Below are 10,771 nucleotides of genomic sequence, written 5' to 3' on the forward strand. Positions count from 1 at the left end.
ATACAAATGTCACAATTATAACCATTATTATATTATTATTATTATTATAATTATAACGGGAGTTAATAAAACATTTGCCCTGATAACTAAAGTACACGCGGACGAAGTCGCGGGCAAAAGCTAGTCTTCAAATAAATAACAACTAGGAAAAATAATTCCTGTTTGACAATATAATCTGAAGCAATAAGGCGGCCTATTGCTTACCTTAAGGTAGCGGTTCGCGCCGCGACAGAGACAAGCGACCGAGACACGAGACCGCGACCGGAGACCGCGACACGTGTCTCGGTCTCGCAGCATGTACTGTAGGTTGAGACCGAGACTGGCGACCGCGACAGTGTCTCTTCACGACCGAGAAGCGTATTATCGGCGAGTCTGTCGGTGTAGTCAGTTGTGTTTGTGTCACGATGGAAAACCGAAAAAGAATGGTGGAACTTCTATTGGAGGAAGAAGAAGACGATGATTTGCTGTTGTTTATTATTACAAACACAAAAGAAGAAGATTACCTACTAAGGAATTGTATTTAAATAGAGGTGAATTATCTGCAAGACAGGCCATATTGCGACTGTGGTGCTAGAGGATCAAAAAACTGTCAACTCAGAATGGTATGTGACAGTTTGTGCTCCACAGTGCTCTCAGCTTGGTGTGACAAGCGGCCAAGGTCAGGAACCCAGCACCTGCTCTGGCATCACGACAACGCCGTCCCGCACACTTCTGCCAGAACACTCGACTATTTTACTTCGAAAATGTCACTATACTCCCTCACCCGCCATATTCTCCTGACCTTGGTACCCTGTGATTTTTACCTGTTTCCAAAAATTAAAGAAAAATTAAAAGGAAGGCGATTTGAAACCAAAGAAGATGCCCTGGCTGCCTATAATTATGAAATTTTTGAGGTACCCAAAGAAGAATGGTCACTGATGGTGACTGAAGTGAGTGAGAATCACGTACACTCGTCGCGTGTGCGGCGGGGGATCCTGTCCCGAATCGGCCTATTTAGTCACGTGCGCAAGTGTCGTCGCGATGCTACTTAGATCATCTGTAATACATGTCAAGGCCTATTATTATTATTCCTTGATAAAAGTGTGATATGACAACATGACCCACCCTGGGTCATGATTCAATTTGTTCGACTGTTCATAATAAATAATCCTAGCAGAACCACGCGCGGCTGTCGCCGGTCGCCGAAATTCGGCGCGACGCAAACGGCGGCGGGCGTCTCGGCGGCAGGCGGCAGGCGCAGGCGGCAGTGACCGCGCGGGGTGGATAAACTCTCAAGGATGGCGCGTTTTTGCGCGCTGCACCGCCGCCCACGCCGGATCCGTGAAGCTGCGTTTCCACCTATTCTAAGCGCGTAATCAACATCTTTCGTACGATTTGAACACCAGAGCCGACCTGTAACTACGTTGTGGTGTGTGCCTGTTTATGCAGTAGGTAGGTACTAACACGTTGCTTACATACAGCACCCGTCTGGGTATTTTTCCTACTGTAAAAAGCAGCCTATTGACCAGTGATAGATTTCAAAAATTCATATGACGGAAACTATTTTAATGAGTTCAGTAGTTAAAGAGATTACTCCCACAAGTATTTAATTTGTAAAACTTTAGTATTTTGTTTTAATCAGTTCTCACAGTGTTGTACATTATGCACATTGCAACCTCTTTATCATTAATGTTATAGGTAATGATAAAGAGGTTGCAATGTGCATAATCTCTTTTGCATAGTTGCAAAATAAAATGTTATTTAAAGAATATGTGAGTCTATACATAAATTATAAATTATTACCTATTATAAATTACTGTACTAAAAGATTACGTAGCTCGCATTAGCCAATGAGGAAAAAAAAAACATTTTTGTGAAAAGTTAGAAAAATCATATCAGAAAATAACAAAGATAGGAAGCTGAAACTTACAGGAAATAATACTTGTCATGAGGGCTCTTATTAAAATAAATTACAGTGAACGTTTGGTGAAAGGGCCGCTTTTGCATGCAAACACGGCTACGCTCTTTAAAAAAACATGTATGGTTTATGGCTATCAAATTTATTAAAAGTGTAAACAAACCGATTTCATAGAAAAATTTGTATAAACACCCACTAGATCAAATCAATAAAACACTTATCTATAATTCGTGTCTTTTAACTAGATGTCTAATCACTTTTTTCACCAAAATTCACTTGATTTCAATAGGTATTTATTTTTAGTTTGAAAAGTCTTTGTGAAAATCTGACATTATTTCTTGATTGAAACATGTGTATAATCGTAGTAGCATAGACTAGCGTAGATGGTGGAAAATTTGACATTTTAAAAATCGATTAATGCACAGATGAATAAGCGATTTTTATTTACTTTCCTTGAAATTCAAAAATAGTTACTGCTTTTATAATTGAATAAACAGTCTTTGGAATGAAATTAAGTATTGTAAATAATAAAATAGACAAAAATACTTTGATCTACTCAATTAATAAATTAATCAATTTACTGAACAGATTAACCTGTCTTCTCCCAGAGGCACAAATTTGTGCCCAAAATCCTTCGATCCTGTTATCCTGGGAGACGACAGATTAATGATTTTGCAATAGGTTCTAGGTTTCCACATCATTGAATGTCTGTGGTCGGATAAATGGCATTTGTTTACACCTTTAATAAATTGGATCGAAATCCAATATACCTACTGTTTTTTTTTTCGAATTTATATTTCGAATTTAGCTATTATTCATTGCGTAATGTACTTATGGTGAATTGTGTGTTTAGATTGTTGTGTTGAATTTTTTAGTTTAATAGTGTTTCGAACACAATATACAAACAACGATAGACTATGCTCAAATGTATTGCATTTATGGTGAGTATCAAGGCAACGTTAGTACAGTCAAGTTCATAAGCTTGTAAGCAAGAATTTGATCAAAAATATAGTTGTGTTCAGATAATTTTGATAAAAGTTTTGCTCACAAGTTTATAATAATAATTTAAAAGTTTAATTAGTACCTTAACAAATTTTTAGTAGGTATTTTAAAACTTCCTTTCAATTGGCATGTTTTTTTTTTCACCATGAGAGCTGAAAGTTTGATCTATGTACGATTGAAATCGCAAAAAATAAGTTTGTGATTTTTTTTTTAATCCATGTAGTCTCAAATAATAGTGATGCCTATCTGATAATATAACACAAGTACTCCTAATAGTAGGCACACAAGAATATTATGCAAAAATTAAAAACAAAATTAGGTTAGAATAGAATGGAGCTATGATCAAAAACAGTGAACAAGGTTCATTTTGGAAAAAAAACCTAAAAGTCCAAACATCTTGGAAACCATGCAACTTTTACTAAACCTATTTTAGCTTTATTATAACGTCCTAAGTGCCTCTATCCCTAGTTCAAGGATTATCCACTCATTAACTGACAGTCTGTATACATTTTTACTTCTCAATAATCTTTTTGAAAAGCCTGCAAAATTGTTCCCAAATTCCCAATTCGTTGCTGATGGGTCCGTGGTGAGTACTGATACAAACAGATCTCACGGACTTAAAAAAATCTGTCAGCTTTGTAGGACTATTTTTGATTCTTATTCTCACCATTATTTTTGCTAAATAAAAGCATATTTATGTATTTTAAAAAATATTACAAAAACAGAGATTGTTGAGAATATTCTTGAACAGTCGAGTTCATAATCTTGTGAGCAAAAATTTGATCAAAAATATCTGAACACAACTCTATTGTTAACAGCGTAGAAGCATGTTCAGATATTTTTCATCAAATTTTTGCTCACAAGTTTATTAACTCGACTGTACCTATCTCTGCCTATTATAGCAACCACAAAACAGAAAAAGAACAGAAAACAGTATTGTAATAGTATATAAACAGTACAGTAAGTAAATAGTATTCTAATAAAATCAGTGTGGGTTTTAAACATTTTCATTAACAGAAGAGGACCTGAAAAACCAATCAGTAATCTTGCTACTTCACTACCACTTTGTGGCTGAGTTGCATTGCATGGTTGGTAACTGGTGGTTCATGGCTGGGGACCTTCAAAAGGTACCAACAGGTTCAATAAATTATTAGATTAGAATCAAGTTTCAAACAGCAATAAGGCTCCCAAATTTACTTCAATTTATTGCTACTTAAAGGCGGGGAGAATTAAAAATTAGCAGTTTGACCTGACAACCGTGCCAGCTAGATTAATAACATATTGGAGGTTTTGAAAAAGCCTACATCATTGTTTCACTGTGCTTGTTAAATTCTTAATTATTTCAATCAATAAATGCCATCATCTATAGATGTAGCTACTTAATAAAGTTTAATATTTTTTTATGAACATAATGACAAGCCAGACAAAGACAAAGCAACAAAACCAGGTACTTCAGATATTATTAAAAGTTAATCGTTAAAGATGTAGTATGGGCTAGTATGGGAATCAAGGGACTACAAAAAATTGCTTTACCTAATTGTTGTGAAAGCAAAACTGTCATAGACAATGTCAGGGTCGCAGGTGGCGTGCACTCACTCTCCGTAGGCGCCCTCGCCCAGCACCTGCGCCACCAGCCAGCCCTCCACGAACTCGCCGCCCGCCGCCGTGTCAGCGCCCGCGTCCGCGTCGCGCCCGCGCCCGCCTCTGCGCCCGCCATGCCGCCGCGCCCCCAGGCGCTCCTTCTGCAACACGCAACGCTGCATCAGCGAGCCGCCGCATGCTCGCCTCCGCCACCGACCACGCCGACACTGCCATCGAAGGATATTTAACGCGATGGAATCGCAATTTTTTTCGCACGATTTACAAAAATAAGGCCAGATCGAGACATAGATCCTCGGTTGTAGCCGAGGAGCAGCTCCCGTAATGTAAATCGAGTGTTTCGAAGATGGTAAATGGCGGAGGGCACGTGGAGATCGGCGAACAAAGCGAGCGCCGCCGTCGGCGACGTTACCTTCCCTCCTCGTCCGATAACGGTAATCGCGATCCCGCTAACGCCGATAACTTCCCCTTTTCGATGAATATGAAGCGAATAAACTACTGCAAAGATTTTAATAATTATGAATGATGAACACTAACCGTTTAACGACTACACCATTTTGCCATTTTCCTCCATGGATCGTTCGCCAATCGCTGACCGCGCCATCGTTCGAGCTCGATCGGCATTTTTTCGGACAAAAAGATCAATGGCTGACTGACGTTCAGAATGCTTTCATTATTTCCTATCGAGATTAAAAAATATTATACATAATTTGCTTTACAAAACTCAATGCGCACCACATTTAGTATTACTAATTAATAATTTTCAGTTACACTAATTTCAACTATTTTCTATGAACCGAAAAGTTATAAGCCATTTATAAAGCAGCTTACAGGTTACTACTGTATAAAAAGAAATAACCACTTTTGGAACGTGCGTCTAACCATAGACTTTTTCTTTTATTTAATTTATTTGATGTGTATTGTATATTCATATTCCAATTTGGCAGACGCTGACTAAGTACGATGCCAACCGTCAAACCGTAGTCGAAACGAAACGTGGTGGATCAAAGTAGCTAGTTACATATTAGTAATCTGTGGATCAAAGGGTGGATCCCTTATCTAGATAAATACTCAAAGCATCCAACAGACCCACGAAAGCTTCGATCATTAGCGTCCTTTTAGCGTCAGTCCGACTGATATTATTTACGTTGGACTGCAGGGCTACTACGAAACTCGAATTCGAAGTTCGTGTCGTGCGGTCTCTCTGACACTTATACTGTTTAATACGAGAGCGAGAGGGACGGTGCGATACGAACTTCGAGTTTCGTAGTAGCCCTGCTGATTGTACGGACCCGACTGTACACAACTCGATTCGACTGATGATTGGTATTCCGTGCAAGCTTTTGAGTATTCGCAAGTGCAAGCACAACTAGGTTGATATCATATTATCTACCAAAACCAAAGACCAAAACGAATCATCTGAGGGCCTACTCCGAGATTCGAAAATCAAAGATCGTATCATACCGTCTCTCTCAGTCTGCAACGACACGAACTTCGATTTTCGAATTTCGGAGTAGCCCGCTGTGCCTAATACTAGAAGTGTCATATTGGATCCGGCTGGGCTACTCCGAAACTCGAAACTTGAAGTTCGTGTCGTGCGGTCCCTCTGACACTTACACTGTTTGATACAAGAGCGAGAGGGACCGCACGACACGAACTTCGAGTTTCGAGTTTCGGAGTAGCCCTGCTCAATTCGATCGGATACCACGAAAACTGTAGTAATTCCCCACTTATTCTGTATCAAAAAATGTTTTTAAAGCTTTTTATTTATGTATATATGGTATATTATGTATTTCTAATCTACATAAACATATAAAGTTTTTTTTGTTCATATTAGTTCTGATTTAGATTGAAGTTAAATAACATTACTTTGTAAAGTAAATTATTTTGAGATCTCCTCTCTTGGCCAAAAATGAGTAAAAAAGAGGGAAGTTCTAGCAAATTATAGGAAAGCAGACTGATGACTAGGGGATAATGGTCCCGGACCTTCACCTGTCTGAATGGACGAATGAAAGAAAAAAAAAAGCATCATCAAATTGTCAATCAAATCAAAGTAGTATGTAAGTAATACCAACCTAACCAACCAAGAACCAATCGGTAAACGAAACAACAAAAGAGCAAGAGTAAATAAGAATTACCGAAAGAAATCTCACGATCAGCAATGGTAAATATACATATACTGTTTGTTTCATTAATCTTTAACTTATCCTTTATTGTACAAATGGACGTACTTAACAAGACAACCATTTATTTGTTTTAGGCCGGATACTCCGAAGACCAGTTGGCAGGTGAGTAATCACTTTGTCATTTCGAATCACTTGTGTAGGTAGGTACTCATTCTAATTTGTAGGATAAAATCAATGGATAACTTTAAAATTCGCTACCGTGAAATCCGTGCTGGCGTTCGACGCCGAGGCCGGCCGCCGTGTGCTGACTCACGTCAATCAACGTCTGTACGGAGAGCTGTCGCAAGCGGGCGCCCTAGTTTCCTTATATGGTGTCGTATTTTAAAGCGATTCTGGCGGCGGGTCCGGGCCGACGGGTCGCCAGTCGCCCGCCGTCCGCCAGTTCGCCATGTTCATGTACGAGCCGCCGTCCAAGCTGCAGCTGACGTCCGTGGAAGGTGCGTGCCCGTCGGCCGCCCGCCGCCTCGCCGCCCCCGCTAACGCGCGCTCGTGTTGCAGAGTTCCAGGAGGCGTTCCAGCTGTTCGACTCGCGCGGCGACGGCAAGATCCACGTGGCGCAGGTGGGCGACGCGCTGCGCGCGCTCGGACAGAACCCGACCGAGTCCGACGTCAAGAAGTGCACGCACCACCTCAAGCCCGACGAGCGCATCTCCTTCGAAGTTTTCCTGCCCATCTACCAGGTGACCTACTAGCCTTTAGTATTGCCATCCGCTGTAAGGAATGTGGAGGATATCAACCATACCAAGTCTGCCTGCTGGGGAAGTGACCTACAGCCGTGAGTTGCTCAGAAGCAACTAGGACTACTTGTAGTCATAGTCATAGTTGTGATTGATTGCATATTCTATTGTATTCTAACTCTTTATTGTACATAAAACATGAAATTACAATTAACAAGAGAAAGAGATGTACAAAGGCAAACTTTATTGTCAGTTCAGGAACTATACCTACTGATCACTTTTTCATGTGCCATTGTGGTGATCAGTTAGCAAATGACAACTTTTTATTCTATGTCAATTAGTTGCTATTTATTTAATTATTTCAACATACCAATGTTTCTGGATCCACACAAAAAGATGTCACTAATGAGACTAGGGTTATAGGTATCTAGCTGGCTCCGACAGTATGAGCGCTCCATTTGTTTTAGCCAATCCATTTCTAATATATTTTCTAATAAACTAAATTTATTATGAAATACATTTCATTCTATTGTCAGACCAGTGCAGATCTTTTCAAGTTCGGATCTTAGACCATTACTTTGATGGTTTCTCATTGCTTTGTTTCGAATATTTTTTGAAACAAACAATACAGTTTTTATTTACTTACACAACAAACTATACACCACAATACCCCATTCCATCAGTCAAACATATTTACTTGCGCCCTCTTTAATTGTACCTACCAACGCTCCCCTTAAATACATTTAGAAATATTTTTGAAAATTTTTATGGCTCTGGCTCCACTAGATGTGTTTACTGTAAATATTTGACTAACTCCTGCAAATTGGTTGTAAACAAAATCGTGTGTCAGACAGCAGGTGGATGGGATGGATGGTATAATCTTGGATAAGCCGGGTACTAACTCACTAGTAAGCTGTAACTGTAACCGTGGCATGTTACAGTTACCAAAAATCATAGTGCATACGTTAGTTTTTTTTTTTTTGAGGCTTATGTGCACCAGTGTGACTATGCCAGCCTCATTGAAAGACTCGATGATACGTAGTTGCTTACGCGAATATCGTTTCACGCGTACATACCATCAGCTAAATATGTGGTCTACATTTGTTTGCATGTCATAAAACAACAATGCCAATAGATGTATCTGTCAACTTGAAAGTGCGACTTTAGCGACATATTCATTTCATAGGAACTTGTTTAAAATAGATGGACTACTTATTTGGCTGATGATACACACTAGAACCTCATAACGTATGTTCAGTTACAGCTCACATAGGTAGGGGTAGGACGTAGTGGCCGCTCGGCTCGTGCGGCCGCTCGGCTCGTTTAGGGGCATACATGTCCAAATGTCAGAACGTCCAGGTGTCACATTGTCCATGGTCAAAAAGTCCGAAGGATGAAACATCCTAGCGTCAAAAAGTCCAGCGTCAAAAAGTCCGAAGGATTAAACGTCCTAGTGTCTGAAAGTCCTAGCGTCAAAAAGTCCGAAGGATGAAACATCATAGTGTCTGAAAGTCCTAGCGTCAAAAAGTCCATGGTCAAAAAGTCCGAAGGATTAAACGTCCTAGTTCTGAAGGCCTGAATCCCATAATGTCTCATTGTATAAAGATGTGACTAACACAACTACGAGTAAATGATAAATATAACTGAAATAGATTAGAGAGCTAGATTGCTCATCTGCATTATTTCCAGTCTATTACCTAACACCCTGAGGCCCATTCTCGGTAAGATCCAGATGCATCTATGATGCTTCGTACATGTCATGTCGAGTCAAGGCGAATTGACCAGCTGGTCCAGTCATGCAGATGCAGATGGACTGGGGCCTCATTCTACATTGTCTTTTTCCATATTGTTATCGTATTGTCTACGTAGTGGCAGCTCTTATTGACTTGACAGTAAATCCATTGAAATAGGTGTAATAAAACCAAAATAGAATGAGACCCCTGGACTATCGGACATATGGACTATCCGACATTAGGGCATTATAACCTTCGAACTTTTTGACAATGGACAATGTGACACCTGGACTCTCGGACATATGGACTATCTGACATTAAGGCATTATAACCTTCGAACTTTTTGACAATGGACAATGTGACACCTGGAAGTTCTGACATTGGAATGTTGCCCCTAAACGGCTCGGCTCGTGAGGCGTCGGCTCGAGAGGCCGCTCGGCTGTGAGGCCTCGGCTCGTGAGGCCGCTCGGCTCGTGCGGCCGCTCGGCTTGGGCTCGGCTCGTGCCGCTCGGCTCGTGAGGCCGCTCGCTCGTGAGGCCGCTCGGCTCGTGAGGCCGCTCGGCTCGTGAGGCCGCTCGGCTCGTAGCCGCTCGGCTCGTGCGGCGCTCGGCTCGTGAGCCGCTCGGCTCGTGAGGCCGCTCGGCTCGTGGGCCGCTCGGCTCGTGCGGCCGCTCGGCTCGTGAGGCCGCTCGGCTCGTGCGGCCGCTCGGCTCGTGAGCCGCTCGGCTCGTGAGGCCGCTCGGCTCGTGAGCCCGCTCGGCTCGTGAGGCCGCTCGGCTCATGCGGCCGCTCGGCTCGTGAGGCCGCTCGGCTCGTGGGGCCGCTCGGTCGTGAGGCCGTCGGCTCGTGCGGCCGCTCGGCTCGTGAGGCCGCTCGTCGTGGGCGCTCGGCTCGTGAGGCCGCTCGCTCAGGGGGCTCGGCTCGTGAGGCCGCTCGGCTCGTGAGGCGCTCGGCTCGTGAGGCGCTCGGCTCGTGAGCCGCTCGGCTTGTGAGGCCGCTCGGCTCGTGAGGCCGCTCGGCTCGTGAGGCCGGTCGGCTCATGTGGCTGCTCGTGTCCGTCCGCAGGCCATCAGCAAGGCGCGCAGCGGTGACACGGCGCATGACTTCATCGAGGGGCTGCGGCACTTCGACAAGGACGGCAACGGGTTCATCTCCTCGGCCGAGCTGCGCATCTGCTGGCCACGCGTCGGGGAGAGCTGGCCGACGACGAGGTACGCCCCAAAACTGTCTTGTAGGATTGCCAGTAGTTTGCAGGGTCAGACCCCCTGAATAGTCCTCATGGCCCTCTCGAGCTGACTTTTACGACATTTCATACTGGAAGGGTCGAATATACAAACCACAGAACTAATTGCATTGGTCTCGAAAAAAGCAATGTTTTGTTTATATTTTTTTTTCATAAAATAGGCGAATTTGAGACACCTATTTGAAGGATTTAGGTTGCGTTGCGTTTTAAATTTTTACCCTATTTAGAAGTTACCGGAATTATCTAAGCATAGTTGCCACGGTGTTAAAACTATGTTATTCGTTGCCCATCACAATTATTAAAAATAAGTAGTGTTCTGTCACCTGGCAGTGTTAGAATTAAGGTGATTTTCCACCGGCGAGGCGAGGCGAGACCTGACGAGGCGAGACGAGAATTGAAATTATTGTATTGTAAACTGTTTATTGTACATAAAA

At 42.4% G+C, this 10,771-nt stretch overlaps 2 protein-coding genes across 2 annotated transcripts in view; one reads left to right on the top strand and one right to left on the bottom strand.

Annotated features, from left to right (window-relative positions):
* Window positions 1-6,044, bottom strand: part of LOC141431704 (uncharacterized) — a 28,647-nt gene extending 22,603 nt beyond the window's left edge. Inside the window, 4 exon segments of the mRNA XM_074092883.1 lie at window positions 4,496-4,641; window positions 4,911-5,030; window positions 5,156-5,178; window positions 5,963-6,044. Of these exon segments, the coding sequence (XP_073948984.1) occupies window positions 4,496-4,641; window positions 4,911-5,030; window positions 5,156-5,178; window positions 5,963-6,044 (371 nt within the window).
* Window positions 6,045-7,014: 970 nt separating this feature from the next.
* LOC141431705 (myosin-2 essential light chain-like) lies at window positions 7,015-10,363 on the top strand. The gene is made up of 3 exons (XM_074092884.1): window positions 7,015-7,121; window positions 7,183-7,364; window positions 10,160-10,363. The coding sequence occupies exons 1-3, from the start codon at window positions 7,073-7,075 to the stop codon at window positions 10,361-10,363; spliced, it is 435 nt and encodes a 144-aa protein (XP_073948985.1). The 5' UTR covers window positions 7,015-7,072.
* The last annotated feature ends 408 nt before the right edge of the window (window positions 10,364-10,771 follow it).

The sequence above is a fragment of the Choristoneura fumiferana genome, chromosome 10, assembly GCF_025370935.1.
Source record: "Choristoneura fumiferana chromosome 10, NRCan_CFum_1, whole genome shotgun sequence".
NCBI lineage: Eukaryota > Metazoa > Arthropoda > Insecta > Lepidoptera > Tortricidae > Choristoneura > Choristoneura fumiferana.

Excerpts from the sequence above, each read along its gene's own strand:
- LOC141431705 (XM_074092884.1), top strand. The coding sequence starts at position 7,073 with ATGTTCATGTACGAGCCGCCGTCCAAGCTGCAGCTGACGTCCGTGGAA. Across the intron at positions 7,122-7,182 it reads GCAGCTGACGTCCGTGGAAG|AGTTCCAGGAGGCGTTCCAG; the intron begins GTGCGTGCCCGT and ends CTCGTGTTGCAG. Across the intron at positions 7,365-10,159 it reads TTTTCCTGCCCATCTACCAG|GCCATCAGCAAGGCGCGCAG; the intron begins GTGACCTACTAG and ends GTCCGTCCGCAG.